Source organism: Pristiophorus japonicus, chromosome 2, assembly GCF_044704955.1.
Source record: "Pristiophorus japonicus isolate sPriJap1 chromosome 2, sPriJap1.hap1, whole genome shotgun sequence".
Lineage (NCBI taxonomy): Eukaryota > Metazoa > Chordata > Chondrichthyes > Pristiophoridae > Pristiophorus > Pristiophorus japonicus.
The window spans coordinates 297818599-297842965 of NC_091978.1; the positions used below are offsets into that span (position 1 = coordinate 297818599).

At 44.4% G+C, this 24367-nt stretch overlaps 1 protein-coding gene across 3 annotated transcripts in view; it reads left to right on the top strand.

Annotated features, from left to right (window-relative positions):
* idua (alpha-L-iduronidase) overlaps positions 1 to 24367 on the top strand; it is a 538596-nt gene that overhangs the window by 495166 nt on the left and 19063 nt on the right. For all 3 annotated transcript variants that reach the window (XM_070871632.1, XM_070871633.1, XM_070871634.1), the window contains 3 exons: positions 8717 to 8838; positions 15364 to 15489; positions 16171 to 16247. In XM_070871632.1, the coding sequence (XP_070727733.1) occupies positions 8717 to 8838; positions 15364 to 15489; positions 16171 to 16247 (325 nt within the window). The remainder of the gene's footprint in view (positions 1 to 8716; positions 8839 to 15363; positions 15490 to 16170; positions 16248 to 24367) is intronic.

The window sequence follows — 24367 nt, forward strand, 5'->3', positions numbered from 1 at the left end:
CACAAATGGCAGTACCGAATTTCGACCCCTGTGTGTGTGAGTATGAATGGAAGCTCTGTGGGTGTGAGTATGAATAGAAACACTACGTGTGAGCATGAATGGAAATATTGTGGGGGAGAAATTCAATGTTGCGCAGTTAACTCGGGCGGAGTGGTAAATTTTGCACCAGGAAATGGTTTGCATCTCCAGCCACAAAATTCACCAGCTGGGCCCTGAGTCTGGAGTGGAGCAGTAAGGGGAGACGTTCTACGCCTCTTCCACAGCGTGGAGGCCCCGACCTACGTGAGAACACCAGCGGCAGGTCGGAGCCATAAAAGGGGCAGTGGCCCGGGAACAAGGTGGCGGCAGGCCACTTCAGAGAGCAGGTCGATGATTGGAGCATGGGCAGATACAGCAGGAGCAGTGAGATCGGGGTGAAGGAGCGGCATGAGCCAGCCCACACTGCGATATGTGAGCACACTAGGTCTGTGCAGCAGAGCTGGTCTCCAGTCATCTTGGATAACCTTTGTCACTGGACCAAGACCTAGCTCTGTCAAGCCCGTGTGGTGGCTGGTGTGCAACAGCCACCACATGTTAAAAAAATCCACACACAGGCATCTTCCACCCTTCAGGATGTAGTTCGGGATCTGGAATATTAGGTCCTTCATTGAAACTCATCCGTTTTTGGCGTGGAAGCAAGTCATCCTCATTTTGAGGGACTGCCTATGATGATGACTTTTAGGGCGCTAGGCCAGCTGAGCAAATGAAAATCCCAAGCTAAACAGCCGGTCTCAGAGCACACTGAGAGGATTCCGTGAAAAAAAAATCTAAAAAAAAACCACCAAAAACATTCCCAATACATTGCTCACGACACCACAACAAAAATCGTAAAAATAAAAAAGTAAAAACCAATCACACTTACCTCAGGCCAACATTATTTACCTCAGTGCGGCCGCTATAGTTTGGAAAGCCAGCTTCCACAGGCGTTCCGACTAAGGTGCCTGTGTGGCAACCAAATATCGAGCCAATGTCGTAACCAGGGGTGTTGCACACTGGCTCGCCTTTTCCAGGTGGTAATGCTCCGTGCCCCCTTGAAACTGGAACCGAATGTCTCAGTGAGGCGCTGGAAGTTACTTGTGCTGGAAGTGCTTACCACCGCCATTGCCGTCCCTCCGGGGCACTAACGGGCGGCAGAAGACCGAAAATCCAGCACAATGTGTGTGAGCATGAATAAGAGTACTGTGTGTGTGAGAATGAGTGGAATTACTGTGTGTGTGAGCATGAATGAGAGCTCTGTGTGTGTGAGAATGAGTGGAAATACTGTGTGTGTGAGCATGAATGAGAGCTCTGTGTGTGTGAGAATGAGTGGAAATACTGTGTGTGTGAGCATGAATGAGAGCTGTGTGTGTGTGAGCATGAATGAGAGCTGTGTGTGTGTGAGCATGAATGAGAGCTGTGTGTGTGTGAGCATGAATGAGAGCTCTGTGTGTGTGAGCATGAATGAGAGCTGTGTGTTAGTGAGCATGAATGAGAGCTGTGTGTTAGTGAGCATGAATGAGAGCTGTGTGTTAGTGAGCATGAATGAGAGCTGTGTGTGTGTGAGCATGAATGAGAGCTGTGTGTGTGTGGATGAATGAGAGCTGTGTGTGTGTGAGCATAGAATCATAGAATCATAATAAGCTACAGCACGGAAGGAGGCCATTTTGGCCCATTGAGTCCGCACTGGCCAACAAAGAGCTATCCAGCCTAATCCCGCTTTCCAGCTCATGGTCCATAGCCCTGCAGGTTACAGCACTTCAAGTGCATATCCAAGTAGTTTTTAAAAGCAGTGAGGGTTTCTACCTCTATCACCCTTTCAGGCAGTGAGTTCCAGACCCTCAACACCCTCTGGGTGAAAATAATTCCCCTCAAATTCCCTCTAAACCTCCTACCAATTACTTTAAATCTATGCCCCCGGGTTGTTGACCCTCCCCTGCTAAGGGAAACAGGTTCTTTCTATCCAATCCTAGCCTCCTCTGTTCCAAACAAAGCAAACCCAGCCTATCCAATCTTTTTTCGTAGCTAAAATTCTCCAGTCCAGGCAACATCCTCGTAAATTTCATCTGTACCCTCTCTAGTGCAATCATATCTTTCCTGTAATGTGGTGACCAGAACTGCAGGCAGTACTCGAGCTGTGGCCTAACTAGTGTTTTATATAATTCAAGCATAACCTCACTGCTCTTGTATTCTATGCCTCGACTAATAAAGGCCTCATTTGATGATCCTGCTAACATATCATTTCTCCTCACAACTGTAATTGTTTCTTTAATTAATACTGCGACCCCCCCCCTTTTTTATCTCCCTCTCTATCCCGTCTAAAAACCCTGTAACCAGGAATGTTGAGCTGCTATACCTGCCCTTCTTTCAGGCATGTCTCAGTAATAGCTATAATATCATACTCACAAATGTCTATCTGTGCTCTTACTTCCCTAGCCACCTTGCGTTGTAATATATACCATTTAGCACTGCCAAACTCCCTTGTTGTCTATTTTCTCGCGGTTTCCCATGTCTTCCAAATTCACTTTCTAATTTTCTGCTTTCCAATATCAGCTTTGCTTCTCTCCCTTCTGAATCTACTCTCAAGTTTCCATCCCCCTGCCAAGCTAGTTGAAACCCTCCCCAACAGCATTAGCACCCCCTTCCTTCCGTGAGGATACTGGTCCAGGCTCTGTTGAGGTGTAACCAGTCTGGCTTGTACAGGTCCCACCTCCACCAGAAATGGTCCCAATGCCTCAGGAATCTGAAGCCCTCCCTCCTGCAACATTTCTCCAGACACACATTCATCTGCTCTATTCTTCTATTTCTGTACTCACTAGCATGTGGCACTGGGAGTAATCCGGAGATTACTACCTGTGAGATCCTGCTTTTTAATCTCCTAGCTCCCTAAAATCTGCCTGCTGGACCTCATCCTTCTTTCTACCGATGTGATTGGTACCGATATGGACCACGACCTCTGACTGTTCACCCTCCCCCCTCAGAATGTCCTGCAGCCATTCAGTGACATCCTTGACCCTGGCACCAGGGAGGCAACATACCATCCTGGAGTCACGTCTGCGGCCGCAGAAACACCTGTCTGTACCCCTAACTATCGAATCCCCTACCACTATTGCTCTTCCACTCTTCTTCCCTCCCCCACTGTGCAGCTGAGCCATCCGTGGTGGACTTGGCTCTGGCTGCACTCCCCAGAGGAACCATCGCCCTCTGTACTTAGAACAGAATACTGGTTGGAGAGTGAGATGCACTCAGGGGACTCCTGCACTACCTGTCTGGTCCTTCTCCTTTGTCTGGCGACCGCCATTCCCTCTCTGCCTGCACACTCTTAAGCTGCGGGGAGATCACCTCCTGAAACGTGCTATCCACTCCAGCCTCGTGAATGCACCGCAGTGACTCCAGCTGCCACTCAAGCTTCAAATCACGGACTTCGAGCTGCCGTAGCGAGTGACACTTCCTGCACACATGGTCGTCCAGGCTACTCAAATTGTCCAGGACTTCCCACATGGCACAGAATGTGCATTCCATGGGACTGAGCTGCCCTGCCTAATAGACTAAGAACTAACTTAACAGAAATAAACTTAAAACTTAAAATAAACACTCACCAGCTGCTCAACAATCAGCTCCTTCCCTTGTGCCGACGTCACTTTTTTAACTGATGACACTCCTTGCTTTTTTTCTTGGAACTACATCGCTGGTGGTGCTCCATCAGGTCAGCGCTATTCTCCTGCTATTTTAATCTTTGTCGCTGCTGGTGTCTCCAATCTCCAAACATGAATGAGAGCACTGTGATTGTGAGCAACAATGGGAGCTCTGTGAGTGTGAGCATGAATGGGAGCCATGTTTATGTGAGCATGAAATAGACATGTGTGCGCATGAATAAGAGCTCTCTTGGGTATGAGCATGAATGAGAGCTATGTGTGTGTGAGCATGAATGAGAGCTTTGTGATGTGTGAGCGTGAAATAGGCCTCTCTATGTGTGAGCATGAATGAGAGTTCTGTGTGTGTGATGAATGAGAGCTCTGTGTGTGTGAGCACGAATGAGAGGTTCGTGTGTGAGCATGAATAAGAGCTTTGTATGTGTGAACGGGAATGAGAACACTTTGTGTGATGAATGACAGCACTGTGTCATTACACAATACAAGACCTGAAATAGCATGTTCCCTGGTTGGTTCCATGGCGTATTGTTCTAGGAAACTGTCTCAAATGCACTCCATGAACTCATCCCCCAGACTATCTTTGCCAATTTGATTTGCCAAGTCTATATGAATATTAAAGTCCCCCATAATATTTGTATTACCTTTATTACAAGCTGATATTATTTGTTGATTCATACTTTGTCCAACAGTATAGCTACTGTTTGGGGGCCTGTTTTTGCCCCTTGTTATTTCTTATCTCCATCTATACTGATTCTACTTCCTGATCTTCCGAGCCAAGATCCTTTCTCACCATTTCCTTATGTCATCCTTTATTAACAAGGCTACCCCCTTTACTATTCTGCCTGTCTTTTCAAAACATCAAGTACCCTGGAACATTTAGTCCCCAACCTCGGTCACCTTGCAACCTCATCTCCAATGGCTATTAGATTAAAGCCATTCTTCTCTATTTGTTACGAATGCTTCGAGCATTGAGAGCAGTATGTGTGTGACCTTGAGTGGGAGCTGTGTGTGTGAGCATGAATGGGAACTGTCTGTGTGAGCATGAATAGCAGCACTGTGTGTGTCAGCATGAATGGGATCCTGGGGAAAGCATGATCGGGTGTCCGGCGATTGGGGGCCGAGAGCACAGGTATCGGGGACCAGGGATTGTGGGAGTATGGATTAATGGTTGGGAGTAGGGGAGATTGGTGGTCTCTGCTGGATGTGGGGGTTGGGGCCGGGAGCGACCACAATAGGTGTGCGGTGGGGGTGTGGGAGGGGGGGAGGCTGGAGGAGTGGCAGCGATCAGCTTCTGCTCTTACCTTCTTGGTTGGGCTCAACAGGCAATCTCTGAGCCTGGATTCCCCGAATACAGTTGGCTTCAGGGCAAACCAAGCTTAGAGACGGGAGCTCAAACAACTATTAGGCGCCTTATTTTCGAAGCAAAGGGACTAATGCCTGCTTCAGCCATGTGTAATGGACACATAGGCCAGAATTTTCAGGGGTATCAGTGGGCAGGATCGATGGTGCTTTTTAATTGACAACAGGTCAGGAACCCGCTGTGATCCCACCACAATGAGCCTTTCCTAATGTCGGGTCTGTCAGCGCTGGGCAGACTCAGTAGCAGTAGCGGGCGACCCAATTAAAATCTACTTAACAGACCTATTATTAATTTATTTTTTAACTTTAACTTCATGGCCATGGGAACCACACTGTTCGGGGACCACATCTGTCAACCTGAGGTGGGAGTTCAGTGGCCATTGCTCAAGCTGATGCCTTGACAGCTTCAAATGCACAGTAAAAGCTTTCGCCGATGATCACATCCTCAGCCACATGCTGCTCCTCACTGCATTTCCAAAACAGAATCAGCAGGGTGCAAATGATTCCACCAATGTCTCCATCCAGTCTCACCTCATTACCTCTCCAACTATTGACAGGTCACTTCTGTCATCACTACCTCACCTGGCATTGGTGCTATTTATGCAGTCTCACCTTGGTCCTCAGACATTGCTGCCCGGGATGCCAGGGATGGCCTCATCATGGCCAGATTTTGTTAACTTTACACTGTACACCCACATGATGCATCAGGTTGGCACTACCCCACACCAACACCATAAAGCATCCCTACAATGACCAAGCCATTCCTTCCACACTCATCACCATTGCGGGGTTACCGTTATGTCTCACTATTCACTGCAACTCACTAAGTCGCTTCCAAAGGTGCATAAGAATCTGTCCAAGACCGGAATATTCATGTAAAGTATGTACTAATGTGGTGCCAAACATAAAAAATCTTAATAAAGATTTTTATGTTTGACACCACATTAATACATACTTTACATAAATATTGGATAAAACACCCAAGTGGCTACTACCCCTGTGTGTTGTTGGTTGGTATGATTACACTAGGATGAGGGTGAGTGTGAAGGGTGGCTAGTGAGATGGAGATGTGATAATGTAGATAGAGAGAGAGGGGTGAGTGGAGGTCCAAGGTAAGTTGGTGTGAGTAAGGATGTGCAGGAGTAGGATAGGGAAGGCAGAGTGATGGGGATATGATGAGAGGCACAGCAGGATGAGGTTGAGTGCGGCTTTGTAATAACATTTCTTGATCTAATAAGATCATTGAAATGTTTGCACCACTGTAGCCAGGCCCTCCTGATGACATCTCTGCATGTGCCCACCTCTGCAATCTCCAACCAGGCTGTTTTGGTCTCCTGAGGATGTGACTTCTGCCCATCGGAAGGGAAGAGGACCTCCCTGTGTGCACTGACTCACTCCATAAGCATATGGAGGGAGTCATGGGAGAAGCTGGGTGCAGCCCTGCACCTCTGTGTAGTTATTGCCAGAACACTCACAGCACAAACGTCAAAAGAAATATGGCCATGTTTCCTTTAAGGAAACCAGCTGATGACGCGTCATGAATGACATCACCAGACCCTCTTCGTCTAATTGGACTGGGAAACATGCTGGGTGAGCCGTATTAACGTAAGTTCAAGTCGTATGAACGTAAGTTCATTTTGGACAGCAGGATGGATCCAGCAGCCTTTGACATCACCTGCACCGGACCCACCCAGATAAGTAAAATCCCAGCCATAATTTTTTGCCCTTATCCAATATGGTGCAATTCCAGCCAGAAGTGTGCATGCTTCATGCTCACCATATTGGGACCTTAGTACTCCAGTAGCGCCCAAAAATAGGTGCAATGCGGACCAATTTCTAGGCCATTGTGGCTTAAAGATGATGGAAGGTTACCTCAGCTATAATGAAGGTAATGAAAAGTGTTAACGGTTGCAGAGTAGCAGGTGTCCATACCATCATTTGTTGGTAGTTGCCAATATGTTACTGGGTTAACAAATCTGACTTCCATTTATTCACCACCCAGTGACACTTTTTCTGATCTTTGAACCATGCATTCTGGGAAGGATCTGTAACTGCTCGAAAGTTGCCTAATGAATATAGATTCTTAATAAAAAAGCTTTTGTTTTTATGAGGAAAAGGGGAGGTGCAACGAGACCTGGGTGTCATGGTACATCAGTCATTGAAGGTTGGCATGCAGGTACAGCAGGCGGTTAAGAAAGCAAATGGCATGTTGGCCTTCATAGCGAGGGAATTTGAGTACAGGGGCAGGGAGGTGTTGCTACAGTTGTACAGGGCATTGGTGAGGCCACACCTGGAGTATTGTGTACAGTTTTGGTCTCCTAACCTGAGGAAGGACATTCTTGCTATTGAGGGAGTGCAGCGAAGGTTCACCAAACTGATTCCCGGGATGGCGGGACTGACATATCAAGAAAGACTGGATCAGCTGGGCTTGTATTCACTGGAGTTCAGAAGAATGAGAGGGGATCTCATAGAAACGTTTAAAATTCTGATGGGTTTAGACAGGTTAGATGCAGGAAGAATGTTCCCAATGTTGGGGAAGTCCAGAACTAGGGGTAAGGATAAGGGGTTAGCCATTTAGGACCGAGATAAGGAGAAACTTCTTCACCCAGAGAGTGGTGAACCTGTGGAATTCTCTACCACAGAAAGTTGTTGAGGCCAATTCACTAAATATATTCAAAAAAGAGTTAGATGAAGTCCTTACTACTAGGGGATCAAGGGGTATGGCGAGAAAACAGGAATGAGGTACTGAAGTTGCATGTTCAGCCATGAACTCATTGAATGGCGGTGCAGGCTCGAAGGGCCAAATGGCCTACTCCTGCACCTATTTTCTATGTTTCTATGAGCCAGTGCACTGTATCTTCTAGCACAGTGGTAGGATATAGTAATGTAATCTTTCCCAGAATGCACGCTAAGAAGCAGAAACAACGGTGTCATCTTCATGGAAGTAGCAGCATATCGTTCAGAACACTTGGTAGGATAATTTGTTCATAGATAAGTTAAGAAAATAAGCAAAGTTGTCATTTACCATTTTAAAATAAATATTTTTGGTGATGTTGTCTAGTGCCGATCAAGATGAGAGACAGCACTGCTGTGTAATGGAACTTTTGTCTAATTTGGGATAGGGCTGCAACACCATAGCACCAATTCTTTAACCTGCGCTCCCTTAAAGCACAGCTCCTGCTGGGAGCGCAACATCAGTGAATTTACCCTCAAGTATCAACAGCAAAGTCTCCAAGATTAGGGATGTCATAGTCAGATGCGGAGGCTAGGACTTTTTATGCAGCCTTATAAATGTGCCTTAACTCCAACCTCTGAGAGAATTCCCATTACATCATGAGACTGTTTTCACATTCTACACCATAATTGTGCTGGATAGGTTTATGTAATTGGCCCATACCCACAAAGAACTGAACTGTGTATATTCTAATCTATTTCATGTAGAATCCTGATAACAAGTAGAGAGAGGAAAACATTCATGCCATAAGTCTGGTGAATTAAAACCAATCAGTACTTAATCAGTACCAAATCTAGAGAATTTTAAAAAGCCTTGTTAAACCCTCTACATCTCTTACATTTTTTCAAGGGCAATCTTTTGAAGTTGCTGTAACATATGATAATAATACAGAATCTTTCAAATGCAGTAGAGTAAAAACATAGATTGATTTCTGTTCTGTTTAATCTTTCTGTAGAACTTGTGTATGTTATTTATCATCTAGACAACAATGACACCAATCCTTATCTGCAATGGAAGAATCTTGGAAGGCCGGATTTTCCAACAGTGAAACAGTTTCATATTATCAGAGAAATGGAGGTTTTACTTCAATTTCAATTTTACTATTCAATGATATTCATAAATTAGCACAATTTAAGCAATATAGAATTACTATTTATTCATCCTTACACTTGGATGCTGTGAATTAAAAATGGTTCTATATATTCAAATACTATTTTTACATGTAGAAGCATATACAGATCTTAAGTGATGTGTGCATTTTGAAAGGTGAAAGGAACATTCTGTGCTTAGTGGGTTTCCATCCTCATTCTAAGCTTATGACAGATACTGAACTCAATACTGCAGAAACTCGAGAGGAGTATAAAAAGTGTAGGGGTGCAATTAAATAAAAAAAATCAGGAAAGCAAAGAGAGAGCATGGAAGAATGTTGGCAAGTAAAATCAGGGAAAACCCAAAAATGTTTTATAAATACATTAAGAGCAAGAGCAAGCTAGAGAAAGAGTGGAGCTTATTAGAGAACATAAAGGAAATCTGTGTGTGGAGGCAGAAGATGTGGGTATGATTCTTAACGAATACTTTGCATCTGTTTTCACAAAAGAGAGGGGCGATGCAAACTTTGCAATGAGGGAGGAGTGTGAAATATTAGACGAGATAAACATAGTGTGAGAGGAAGTATTAAGCGGCTTAGCAACTTTCAAAGTGGATAAATTTCCAGGCCCGGATAAAATGTATCCCAGGCTGTTAAGATAAGCAAAAGAGGAAATAGCAGAGGCTCTGGCCATCATTTTCCAGTCCTCCCTGGCTACAGGTGTGGTTCCAGAGGATTGGAGGACTGCTAATGTTGTACCTTTGTTTAAAAAGGGAGAAAGGGATAAACCAAGTAATTACAGGGCAGTCAGCCTAACTTCAGTCGTGGGAAAATTATTGGAAAAAATCCTGAGGGACAGGATAAATCTTCATTTGGAAAGACATGAATTAATCAAGGACATTCAGCATGGATTTGTGTGACTAACTTGATTGAATTTTTCGAGGAGATAACCAGGAGGGTCGATGAGGGCAGTGCGTTTGAAGTAATGATTATGGATTCTAGCAAAGCTTTTAATGGCAGCCTGGTCACGAAAGTAAAAGCCCAAGGGATCCAGGGCAAAGTGGCAAGTTGGATCCAAAATTGGTTCAGAGGCAGGAAGCAAAGGGTAATGGTTGCTGAGTGTTTTTGTGACTGGAAGGCTGTATCCAGCAGGGTCCCTTGGTGTTTTGTGGCATATATCATTGACTTGGACTTAAATGTTGGGGGTATGATTAAGAAGTTTGCAGATGACACTAAAATAGGCTGTGTGGTTGATAATGAAGAAGAAAGCTGTGGACTGCAGGAAGATATCAATATACTGGTGAGGTGGGCAGAACCCTGGCAAATGGAATTCAATCCGATTAAGTGTGAGGTAGTGCCTTTGTAACCCAAAGGCAAGGGGATACACATTAAATGGTATGACACTGAAAAGTGTAGAGGAACAAAAGGGACCTTGGAGTGCAGGTCCACAGATCCCTGAAGGTAATAGGCCAGGTAGATAAGGTGGTTAAGAAGGCATATGGAATACTTGCCTTTATTAGTTGAAGCATGGAATACAAGAACAAGGAGGTTATGCATGAACTGTATAAAACACTGATTAGGCCGCAGCTGGAGTAGTGTGTGCAGTTCTGATCACCACATTACAGGAAAGATGTGATTGCACTGGAAAGAACGCAGAGGAGACTTACAAGAATGTTCCCTGGACTGGAGTATTTTGGATTGAGGAAAGATTGGAGGTGCTGGGTCTGTTTTCATTGGCACACAGGAGGCTGAGGGGGGACCTCAGAGTGTCCAGGGAGGCCTACAAGAGGCCCATCAGTCGGCGGGAGTTCGTTGTCGGAGAGGAGGCGGAGCGGGTGTCCAAGGAGGCCTACAAGAGGCCCATCAGTCGGCGGGAGTTCGTCGTCGGATAGGAGGCGGGAGCGGGTGTCCAGGGAGGCCTACAAGAGGCCCATCAGTTGGCGGGAGTTCGTTGTCGGAGAGGAGGCGGAGCGGGTGTCCAGGGAGGCCTACAAGAGGCCCATCAGTCGGCGGGAGTTCGTCGTCGGATAGGAGGCGGGAGCGGGTGTCCAGGGAGGCCTACAAGAGGCCCATCAGTCGGCGGGAGTTCGTCGTCGGATAGGAGGCGGGAGCGGGTGTCCAGGGAGGCCTACAAGAGGCCAGCTGGTGGCAGCTGCAGCAGGGAGAGAAGGCAAAAAAGAAGTAGAAAGAAATCGAAAGGTGACGTCACAGCCAGGGGGGTAAGTGATTGGCTGGTGAGTAGTTTTTCTTTTTCTTTATCAGTAAGTAACCTTTTAGCATTGTTGTTGCCAAATTAAGTTAATCTCAGGGTTAAGCCATGGCAGGAGAGCTCGGACACATGTCATGCTCCTCCTGTACTATGTGGGAAGCCACGGACGCTTCCAGTGTCCCTGACGACTACATGTGCGGGAAGTGCATTCACCTGCAGCACCTGACAGACCGCGTTGCGGCACTGGAGCTGCGGGTGGATTTACTCTGGAGCATCCACGATGCTAAGAATGATGAGAATAGCACGTTTAGTGAGTTGGCCACACCACAGGTAAAGGGTACACAGCCAAATAGGGGATGGGTGACCAACAGGAAGAACAGTGGAAGGATCCTTTGCGATCATCCCCCTGCAAAACAGATAAACCGCTTTGGGTACTGTTGAGCGGGATGACTCATCAGAGGAGAGCAGCAGAAGCCAAGTTCATGGCACCGTGGGTGCCTCTGCTGCACAGGAGGGCAGGAGAAAAGAGTGGAAGAGCTATAGTGATAGGGGTTTCTATTGTAAGGGGAATAGATAGACGTTTCTGTGGCCGCAACCGAGACTCCAGGATGGTATGTTGCCTCCCTGGTGTAAGGGTCAAGGATGTCTCGGAGCGGGTGTAGGACATTTTGAAGAGAGAGGGTGAACAGCCAGTTGTCGTGGTGCATACAGGTACCAATGATATAGGAAAAAACGGGATGAGCCCTACAAGACGAATTTAGGGAGCTAGGAGCTAAATTAAAAAGTAGGACCTCAAAAGTAGTAATCTCAGGATTGCTACCAGTGCCACGTATTAGTCAGAGTAGGAATTGCAGGATAGCTCAGATGAATGAGGAGTGGTGCAGAAGGGAGGGATTCAAATTCCTGGGACATTGGAACCGGTTCTGGGGGATGTGGGACCCGTATGCACTTGGGCAGAACCAGAACCAATGTCCTAGGGGGAGTGTTTGCTTGTGCTGTTGGGGAGGGGTTAAACTAATATGGCAGATGAGAAACTATGCAGGGAGACAGAAGCAAAAGATAGAAAGAAGAAAAGTAAAAGTGGAGGGCAGAGAAACCCAAGGCAAAAAGCAAAAAGGACCACATTACAACAAAATTCTAAAGGGGTAAAGTGTGTTAAAAAGACAAGCCTGAAGGATCTGTGCCTCAATGCGAGGAGTATTCAGAATAAGGTGGACGAATTAACTGCGCAGATAGCAGTTAATGGATATGATGTAATTGACATCACGGAGACATGGCTCCAGGGTGACCAAGGCTGGGAACTCAGCATTCATGGGTATTCAACATTCAGGAAGGACAGACAGAAAGGAAAAGTAGGTGGGGTGGCATTGCTGGTTAAAGAGGAAATTAATGCAATAGTAAGGAAGGACATTAGCTTGGATGATGTGGAATCGGTATGGGTGGAGCTACGGAATACCAAAGGGCAGAAAACACTAGTGGAAGTTGTGTACAGATACCAAACAGTAGTAGTGAGGTTGGGGACAGCATCAAACAAGAAATTAGGGATGAGTGCAATAAAGGTACAGCAGTTATCATGGGCGACTTTAATCTACATATTGATTGGGCTAACCAAACTGGTAGCAATGCAATGGAGGAGGATTTCCTGGAATTAGGAATAGTTTCCAAGACCAATATGTCGAGGAACCAATGAGAGGGCAGGCCATCCGAGACTGGGTGATGTGTAATGAGAAAGGACTAATTAACAATCTTGTTGTGCGAGGCCCCTTGGGAAGAGTGACCATAATATGGTAGAATTCTTTATTGAGATGGAGAGTGACACATTTCATTCAGAGACTAGGGTCCTGAACTTAAGGAAAGGTAACTTCGATGGTATGAGACGTGAATTGGCTAGAATAGACTGGCGAGTGATACTTAAAGAGTTGATGGTGTATAGGCAATGGCAAAAATTTAAAGATTACATGGATGAACTTCAACAATTGTACATCCCTGTCTGGAGTAAAAATAAAACGGGGTAGGTGGCTCAACCGTGGCTAACAAGGGAAATTAGGGATCGTGTTAAATCCAAGGAAGAGGCATATAAATTGGCCAGAAAAAGCAGCAAACCTGAAGACTGGGAGAATTTTATAATACAGCAGAGGAGGATAAAGGGTTTAATTAGGAGGGGGAAAATAGAGTATGAGAGGAAGCTTGCTGGCAACATAAAAGCTGACTGCAAAAGCTTCTATAGATATGCGAAGAGAAAAAGATTAGTGAAAACAAACATAGGTCTCTTGCATTCAGATTCAGGTGAATTTATAATGGGGAACAAAGAAATGGCGGACCAGTTAAGCAAATACTTTGGTTCTGTCTTCATAAAGGAAGACACGAATAACCTTCCGGAAATACTAGTGAGAAGGAGGAACTGAAGGAAATCCTTCTTAGGTGGGAAATAGTATTCGGGAAATTGATGGGATTGAAGGCCTGATAGTCTGCATCCCAGATTACTTAAGGAAGTAGCCCTAGAAATAGTGGATGCATTGGTTCTTGCTATTGAGGGAGTGCAGCGAAGGTTCACCAGACTGATTCCCGGGGTGACTGGACTGACATATGAGGAGAGACTGGATCGACTGGGCCTGAATTCACTGGAGTTTAGAAGGATGAGAGGGGATCTCATAGAAACATATAAAATTCTGATGGGACAGCACAGGTTAGATGCAGGAAGAATGTTCCCGATGTTGGGGAAGTCCAGAACCAGGGGACACAGTCTAAGGATAAGGGGTAAGCCATTTAGGACTGAGCTGAGAAGAAACTTCTTCACTCAGAGAGTTGTTAACCTGTGAAATTCCCGACCACAGAGAGTCGTTGATGCCAGTTCATTGGATTTGTTCAAGAGGGAGTTAGATATGGTGCAGGCTCGTGGGGCCGAATGGCTTACTCCTGCACCTATTTTCTATGTTTCTATGACCTGATTGAGGTGTATAAAATTATGACTGGCCTGGCCTGGCCTGGATAGAATGGATGGGACAGACCCCTTGGCAGAGGGGTCAACAACCAAGAGACATAGATTTAAAGTAATTGGGGGGAGGTTTAGAGGAGATATGAGGGGAATTTCTTAACCCAAAGGGTTGTGGCTGTCTGGAACTCACTGTCTGAAAGGGTGGTAGAGACAGAAAACCTCACCACATTTTAAAAATACTTGGATGTGCAATTAAAGTGCCGTAACCTTCTAGCAAGAGAATTAAAAAACAGGTCAGTTCCTGAAAAACAAGGACAGAACCTCCATGCACCCTTACATATGCACACTGCCAGGGAAGCAGGACCGGGGTGTGGACTACCCACACTGGGAGTTCCCACACCTGTTGTAACTTTGGGGTTTGTTATGTCAAGTGACAAGAGACATACTGGCCTTTTGAAGCTTTGACGTGGGACTACCAAGGGAATTCAGGCCTATAAATGGCTCTTCTATTATGTTACAAAAAAAATTGTAAGCTGGTCAGTAACCCAACAGAACAATTTGGACTAGATTTTCGGTTCTGGACATTTCGGGGCGGTAATGGTGGTGGGGCAATAAAGTTTGTGCCTGGGAACAGTTTGCACCTCAGTTAGCAAAATTTATTACCTGGGCCTGGAATTTGGAGCTGAACGTTGAGGGAGGCATTGCACATCTCTTTTAGGGCGCTAGCCGGCTCAGGAAGTGAAAATTCCAAACTAAATAGCCGGCCTCAGAGTGCACTAAGCGAGGGCTGAGGGGGCGCAGGGGTGAAGAAAACTTGAAAAAAACACATTCCCAATACATAACTCAAGCCACCACGACATAAATCTCGAAAGAAAATAATCACACTTACCTGAAATCAACATTACTTACCTGACTGCGGCTGCTACAGCTTCGAACGCCTGCTTCCACAGGCGTTCCCAGCTGGGTGCTCTACGGAGCACTATGGGTTGGGTGGTAGCCAAAAATCGAGCCAGTGTCACAACCAGAGGCGTTGCACAACAGCTCGCCACTTCTGGGCGATAATGATCTGCGCCCCCTCCAAACCAACACCAACTGTCCTGGCGGGGCGCTGGAAGGTGGCCGCCCACCTGAAAGTGCTTATCTCCAGCATTGCCGTCCCTCCGGCGCGTTAACATGGGCGGCAGAAGACCAAAAATCCAACCCTTTCTGTTTGTTGAAGTAATATGTCATATAAAGACTGACTTTTGTGTTATCATCCTTTGTTTCTATACAGGTGTATTTCACCACATTCCTCAAATGCATATTAGTATCAGCAAATTATTGTACCATGCATTTTCGTGTTTTTGGGTAATTTGATTTTGTCTTAATCAGGAACCCATGGTTAAGGGACCAATACCATTTCCTCCAGAAGGCAACCTCATTCTGAAGCTACAGCTTCCTATTCCCTCCGTGTATCTGTTGCACATCTGTGCAAAGCCTGAAAGACCACCAAACAAGGTTGTAGTTTGACTTTTTTAATATGAACTCATTCTTGTTAGCCCAAAACACTCATAAATCTTGCTATGTAATTGGAAATTAATAGAACATGATAATTCTTTGTGTAGGGCAGTAAAGATATTGCTCAAATAATGTATGCCGATAATTGAATTAAACAGCAATGCAATCAAGAAATTTATAAATGATGTATGATCATCATCTGTATTTAGTATAGTATCAGATTTAGCAAGAGACAAAATTCCAATTAATAACATAGAAATTTTTTTTTTCACTTTTTTGCATCATTATGGAACTGCTTTTTTAAGTGATAACTGCATTACTTGGGACAACGATTTTATGATACAGAAACAAGATACAGAAACAAGAGTCCCAGCTCTTTCACCTGCCCCCTCCCTGCTGCATCAGCAAAGAGGCATAGCTGGGATATTCCTGCACTTCATTAAAAAAAATTAAATTGGGGTATAGCCAGTGTTTATATGTAGAATAAACATTTGCACCCAATCTTGTATGCTTTACCATCATTTTTTTAATGCATCTGTGAGTGGAAAACCATACAACAGAATATTAACTTTTTGTGGTTCTATATAATTCAACTAATGAGGGCTTGAATAGTTTAAATGTTGTCAAAGGAATAAAGAATATAGCACAGTATTATAAACAAATTTCCAATTCTTTTTGCAGACTAATGGTATGAGCTTCATACCTCTGACACTGGGACAGGTGGCTGTTACATGGGATGATAGTTGTGTAAATTCAAAGTAAGTACTTGATAATTGAAGCTGTCAAAGAGCCGGCACAGGCACAGTGTTCGAAAAATTGAAGCCCATGGGATTAAGGGGCACTGGCTGCGTCAGATGAAATTTAACACAGAGCAGTGGAAAGTGGTTCATTTTGGTAGGAAGAATGAGCCAGGCAATAAAAACTAGATGGTACAATTTTAAAGGGAGTGCAGGAACAGAAAGACCTAGGGATTTATGTGCACAAATCTTTGAAGGTGGCAGGACAAGTTACAATGGCTGTTAAAAAGGCATTCAGGATCATTGGCTTTGTAAATAGAGGCATACGGGGGAATTTTAACTCCCCAGGAACGGAGGGAGAGGCAAAGGGGTTTAGAAATTTTAAAAATGGGAAACCGACACCAACCCATCTCAAACATGGCCACTTTCGGTTTTAACAGAGGAAGTTGGGAACGGACGACTGACCTGGTCTCCAGATGTAGGTCCCTAATAAAAATATTTTAATGAGGCTGTGTGCCTCAAATTTTAGCTGTGTTTTAAATTTAACGTCTGTGTCCAGGTTTCCTGAGCCCTAGGAAACCCAGCAGCTGAAGGGAGGCGAGAAGGTCCAAATCCAGCAGGTAATTATCTTCCAGCAGGAGTAGGAGTGCTACATAGTGCTCCCCACAGCCCACCAAGCTAACCTGTTTCCCACTCCTCGCGATCTCCCCACAATCGAACCCGTGCCCCGATCTCTCAGGCCCACAACCAATCTCTCCGCACTTCCCAATCAATCTCTTTCCACCATCCTCCGTAAATATCGGGGCCATAAAGTACAAATGCAAGGAAATTATGCTCAACCTTTATAAAACACTGGTTAAGCTGGAGACTAGTGGCCGATTATCAGCACCACACTTTAAGAAAGATGTCAAGGCCTTGAAGAGGGTACTAAGAAAATGAACTAGAATGTTACCAGGGATGGGGGACCTCAGTTATGTGGAGAGATTTGAGAAGCTGGGATTGTTCTTTTTAGAGCAGAGCATTTAATAGTGATGTTCAAAATATTGAAGTATTTTAATAGAGTATATAAGGAGAAATTTCAACTGGCAAGAGGGTCGGTAACCTCAGATTTAAGGTAATTGGCAAAAGGACCGGAGGCGACATGAGGAAAAACATTTGTACACAGCAAGCTGTTATGATCTGGAATGCACCGCCTGAAAGGATGGTGGAAGCAGACTCAATAATACTTTCGAAGGGGAATTGGATAAATACTTGAACAGGGAAAATTTGCAGGGCTATGCGGAAAAAGCAGGAGAGTGGGACTAATTGGATATTTCTTTTAAAGTGCCGGCATAGGCACGATGGGCCAACTGGCCTACTGTGTGGTGTTAATCTATGAGTCTATCATTCCATAATGTTTACAGAAGTATATTGAATATTCTTGGACTGTTGTAGTATACTACAAGGCTGTTAAGAGAAGCAAAAGAGGAAATAGAGAGGCTCTGACCATCACTTTCCAGTCCTCTCTGGCTACAGATGTGGTGCCAGAGGACTGGAGGACTGCGAACATGGTACCTTTGTTTAAAAAGGGAGAAAGGAATCGACCGAGTAATTACAGGCCAGTCAGCCTAACCTCGGTGGTAAGAAAATTATTGGGAAAAATTCTGAGGGAAAGGATAAATCTTCATTTAGAAACATAGAAACATAGAAAATAGGTGCAGGAGTAGGCCATTTGGCCCTTCAAGCCTGCATGACCATTCAATATGATCATGGCTGATCATGCAACTTTAACACCCCATTCCTGCTTTCTCTCCATATCCCTTGATCCCTTTAGACGTAAGGGCCACATCTAACTCCCTTTTGAATATATCTAACGAACTGGCCTCAACAACGTTCTGTGGTATAGAATTCCACAGGTTCACAATTCTCTGAGTGAAGAAGTTTCTCCTCATCTCGATCCTAAATGGCTTACCTCTCAACCTTAGACTGTGACCGCTGGTTCTGGACTTCCCCAACATCGGGAACATTCTTCCTGCATCTAACCTGTCCAATCCCATCAGAATTTTATATGTTTCTATGAGATCCACTCTCATTCTTCTAAATTCCAGTGAATATAAGCCTAGTCGATCCAGTCTTTCTTCAGATGTCATTCCTGCCATTCTGGGAATCAGTCTGGTGAACCTTCGCTGCACTCCCTCAATAGCAAGAATGTCCTTCCTCAGATTAGGAGACCAAAACTGCCTGCTGTATCTGCATGCCAACTTTCAATGACTGATGTACCATGGCACCCAGGTCTCATTGCACCTCCCCTTTTCCTAATCTGTCACCATTTAGATAATATTCCACCTTCCTGTTTTTGCCACCAAAGTGGATAACCTCACATTTATCTACATTATACTGCATCTGCCATGCCCACTCACCTAACCTGTCCAAGTCACCTTGCAGCCTCTTAGCTCACACTGCCACCCAGCTTAGTGTCATCTGCAAACTTGGAGATATTACATTTAATTCCTTCGTATAAGTCATTAATGTATATTGTAAATAGCTGGGGTCCCAGCACTGAACCTTGCGGTATCCCACTATTCACTGCCTGCCATTATGAAAAGGACCCATTTATTCTTACTCTTTGCTTCCTATCTGCCAACCAATTCTCTATCCACATCAGTACATTACCCCCAATACCACGTGCCTTAATTTTGCACACTAATCTCTTGTGCGGGACCTTGTCAAAAGCCTTTTGAAAGTCCAAATACACCACATCCACTGATTCTCCCTTGTCCACTCTACTCGTTGCATCCTCAAACATTCTAGAACATTTGTCAAGCATGATATCCCTTTCATAAATCCATGCTGACTTGGACCGATCCTGTCACTGCTTTCCAAATGCGCTGCTATTACATCTTTAATAATTGATTCCAACATTTTCCCCACTGCCGATGTCCGGCTAGCTGGTCTATAATTCCCTGTTTTCTCTCTCCCTTCTTTTTCGAAAGAAAGTCAGCATGGATTTGTTAAGGGAAGGTTTGAGGAGGTAACAAGGAGGGCCGATGAGGGTAGTGCATTTGACGCAGTGTATATGGATTTTAGCAAGGCTTTTAATAAGGTCCCACATGGTCACGAAAGTAAAAGCCCATGGTGTGGTGTATATAGCACACAAATCACTGACTCCACACGGTGTGGTGTAAATCTAACTGCTGTGACCTTCGACCTTTATTGTTCAGCTCCAGAGTGACTCTCAGGTGTGGTGGTCAGCCTTATATAGTGACTGTTCTAGGTACTTCCAGGTTTCCCACCACAGCGCCTTCTGTGGTGTGGCATAGTGCTTACATTACTTTTAAGGTACCAGGACGATACACACATCATTACATAACACATGGGATCCATGGAAAAATGGCAAGTTGGATCCAAAATTAGCTCAGAGGTAGGAAGATTGATGGGTGTTTTTGTGACTGGATGGCTGTATCCAGTGGGGTTCAATGCTGGGTCCCTTGCTTTTTGTGGTATATATCAATGACTTGAATGTATGATTAAGAAGTTTGCAGATGATAGGGCCGAAATTGCCCCTCTTGATAAGGCCTCTGGTCGCCTGAAAGCGGCAACCATGGGGTGGCGCGGAATGGCCGCTGGCTCTCCCTGGAGGGGCCGCCACTTTATAAATTGCCCTTCGTGAGTTTGGAATGGTGCCCGGGCCTGCTCCGCCCGTTTTCCCGCCGCAGCGTGCACGCGCCGACCCCTTACCGACCTGTGGGGACCCCCTCGCGAAATTGCCCTCGGGCATAGGTTGTGGCGGAGAAAAACTTTTAAAAAACAGAGGGTGCACCCCCTTTTAGGCAGAGGGCAATTTCTTCCCCGATACAAAAATTGGCTGTGTGGTTGATAATGAAGTAGAAAGCTGCAGATTGCAGGAAGATATCAATGGACTGGTCAGGTGGGATGAACAGTAACAAATGGAATTCAATCCGGAGAAGTGTGAGGTAATGCATTTGGGGAGGGCTAACAAGGCAAGGGAATACACATTATATGGTAGGACACTGAGAAGTGTAGGGGAACAAGGGGACCTTGGAGTGCATGTCTACAGATCCTTGAAGGTAGCAGTCAGATAGATAAGGTGGTTAAGAAGGCATACGGAATACTTGCCTTTATTAACCAAGGCATAGAATACAAGAACAGGGAGGTTATGCTTGAACTGTATAAAACACTAGTTAGGCCACAGCTAGAATACTGTGCTGTTCTGGTCACCACATTACAGGAAAGGTGTGATTGCACTGGAGAGGGTACAGATTTAGGAGGATGTTGCCTGGACTGGAGAATTTTAGCTATGAGGAAAGATAGGATAGGCTGGGTCTGTTTTCTTTGGAACAGGGGAAGTTGAGGGGCGACCTTATTGAGGTGTATACAATTATGAGGGGCCTAGATAGAATGGATAGAAAGGACCTATTTCCTTTAGCAGAGGGGTCAACAACCAGAGGGCATAGATTTAAAGTAATTGATAGGAGGTTTAGAAGTGATTTGAGGGGAAATGTTTTCACTCAGAGGGTGGTGGGGGTCTGGAACTCACTGCCTGAAAGGGTGGTAGAAGCAGAAACCTTCACCACATTTAGAAAGTACTTGGATGTGCACTTGAAGTGTCATAACTTACAAAGCTACCAAAACTGGATAGTGGGATTCGGCTGGATAGCTTTTTGTCGGCCGGCGCAGACACGATGGGCCAAAATGGCCTCCGGTAAATTTCTATGATGTCTATGAATAGTAGACATTGTACTGTATTTGGTGTCTCCTATCTCAAGCACATGATGCATTGATACCCATGTTTGCATAACATTTTATCATGCAATTAAAGTAATACTTAGGGATTAACATCTGGGTGTTCCAAACCAATAGCAAACATAACTAAAGAATTTATAAATCATGTTATGCAAACATGTACAGCAAAAAAAGACTTACATTTATATCATGCCTATCACTTCTCAAGGTTGCATAATGCCATGGGATCTTTAACAGCAACTGAAAAGAGAGATTGGATCTTAGTTTAATATCTCACCCAAAAGATGGTCCTGCCAACAAACAGTGCTGTACTGGAGTGTCAAGTTAGAAAAAAAAAGCCGGCATAGACATGATGGCTCAAATGGCCTCCTTCTGTACCGTAAATTTCTATGATGTCTGCCAGCTTGAATTGATTGAGATCAACAGGGTCTTTTCTCATTTGAACAACACAGATTACAGGACAATATTGTAGAAGGGAAAGAATGTGACATGGTAACTGCAGGCTTTCGAATGAGGGACCATAAATACAAGATTTAGTGAGAGATTTAGAACAGTAGTAAGACCAACTTATTCACATAGAATTGTGAGGCTGTGGAATTCACTTATAGGGTTAAGGTAGAAACTATGTCATGATTGAAGTTTAGGTGGATGAAAGAAAAGAGGATGAAGGGTGGGAACACGGTGGATAAATAGGAACAGGAATAGGCCATTTAGCCGCTTGAACCTGTTCCACTGTTCAGTGAGATCATGGCTGTTCTGCGATCTAGCTCCATATTCCTGAATACCTTTGGTTAAGAAAAATCTATCAATCACGTATTTAAAATTAACAATTGATCTAGCATCAACCTTTGTGGGTAGAAGTGTTTCCTAATTTCACTCCTGAAAGGTCTGGCTCCAATTTTTAAACTATGTCCCCAGTGCTAGTCTCTCCAACCAGCCATCTTTGGCTCCCTTCCCCCACTGCCCCCCCCCCCCCCCATGTTATGTTTTTTTACTTCTTTATTCCCTTTTTTTTTCTTTTTGTCTAAAATGGCAGCTGGTCATTACTACGCCATTCACACTCTATCCAGATTAACCTTTTTCTAACTTCTGTCATTACCATTTCAATTCGGCCCATCATGCCTTTTGTCTCTCTAATCTCTCCTTCCTTTCACCCTATCACAGACCTTCCCTTTTGTTCTTTCTTCCCCTCCCCCTTTCAGTGCTTAAGAATGTGCTCTTTTCGAACATTCGGCAGTTCTGACGAAGGGAGGTCGACCCGAAACGATAACTCTGTTTTTAACTCCACAGATGCTGCCTGACCCGCTGAGATTTTCAGCATTCTCTGTTTTGATTTCAGATTCCAGCATCCGCAGTATTTTGCTTTTGAAATTATTTCTCTCTATCTATCCTGTCTGTTCCCCTTAATATTTTGAAAACTTCGATCAAATGGCCCCTTAACCTTTTAAATTCCAGGGAATACAACCCTAGTTTTTGTAATCTCTCCTCGTAATTTATGCTGCACTCCCTCCAAGGCAAATATAGCCTTCCTAAGGTGTGATGCCCAGAACTGCTCACAGTACTCCAGGTATAGAAACATAGAAACATAGAAAATAGGTGCAGGAATAGGCCATTCAGCCCTTCGAGCCTGCACCGCCATTCAATGAGTTCATGGCTGAACACGCAACTTCAGTACCCCATTCCTGCTTTCTCGTCATACCCCTTGATCCCCCGGGTAGTAAGGACTACATCTAACTCCTTTTTGAATATATTTAGTGAATTGGCCTCAACAACTTCCTGTGGTAGAGAATTCCACAGGTTCACCACTCTCTGGGTGAAGAAGTTTCTCCTCATCTTGGTCCTAAATGGCTTACCCGTTATCCTTAGACTGTAACCCCTGGTTTTGGACTTCCCCAACATTGGGAACATTCTTCCTGCATCGAACCTGTCTAAACCCATCAGAATTTTAAACGTTTCTATGAGATCCCCTCTCATTCTTCTGAACTCCAGTGAATACAAGCCTAGTTGATCCAGTCTTTCTTGATATGTCAGTCCCCCCATCCCGGGAATCAGTCTGGTGAACCTTCGCTGCACTCCCTCAATAGCAAGAATGTCCTTCCTCAAGTTTGGAGACCAAAACTGTACACAATACTCCAGGTGTGGCCTCACCAAGCCCCTAACCAGGGCTTTATATAGCTGTAGCATAACTTCTATCCCCTTATAATCTAGTCCTCTAGATATAAAGGCCTTCCATTAGTCTTTTTGATTATTTTCTGAACATGTTCAATGACATTTTAATGATCGATGTACCTGGACCTCCAAATCTCTTTGGACCTACACTGTTTTTAGCTTTTCACCATTTAGAAAGTACCCTGTTCTATCCTTTTTAAGTGTAAAGTGGATGACTTCATATTTGCTTACATTAAAATCCATTTGCCACAGTTTTGCCTATTCACTTAATCTATCAACATCTCTTTGCAATTTTATGCTTTCATCTACATTTTCTACAGTGTCGCCTATCTTTGTGTCATCAGCAAATTTGAATATGTGGCTTTCTATCCCATCATTTAAGTTGTTAATAAATACAATGAATAGTTGAGGCCCCAACACAGATCCCTACCAGGCACCACTAGTCACATCCTGCCAATTAGAGTACCTGCCCATTATTCCTACTCTCTATCTCCTGCCACTCAGCCAATTTCCTAACCAGGTAAATAATTTTCCTTTAATTCCATGGGTTTCAACCTTAGTTAATAGCCTCTTATCCGGGACTTTATTAAATGCCTTCTGGAAGTCCATATAAATAATATCTATAGACATTCCCCTGTCCACTACTTTAGTCACCTCTTAAAAAATTTCAGTCAGGTCTGTCAGACATGACCTACCTTTCACAAATCCATGCTGGCTCTCACTAATCAGCTGAAAATTTTAGAGGTGTTCAGTCACCCTATCCTTAATTATAGACTCTAGTAATTTCCCAACAACAGATGTTAGGCTAACTGGTCTATAATTCCCTGGTTTCCCTCTCTCACCTTCTTAAAAAGCAGAATGACATGTGCAATTTCCCAATCTAAAGGAACAATTCCTGAATCGAGATAATGTTGGAAGATTATAGTTAAGGCATCAGCAATGTGCTCACCTATTTTCTTTAAAAATCTGGGATGGAAATCATCTGGTCCTGGGGGTTGTCACTCTTTAGTGCCATTATATTTTTTATTACGTTAATTTTGTTGAGTCCCTGTCCCTGATTTAATATTAGTTTCCTTGGGATTTCCTCTACTGTAAATACTGGCGCAAAGTAGTTATTCAACATGTCCGCCATTTCCTTACCATCATGGCAATATCACCGTTATCAGTTTTCAAGGGGCCAACATTGCTGCTGACCACCTGCTTTTTCCTAATATAATTGTAAAACATTG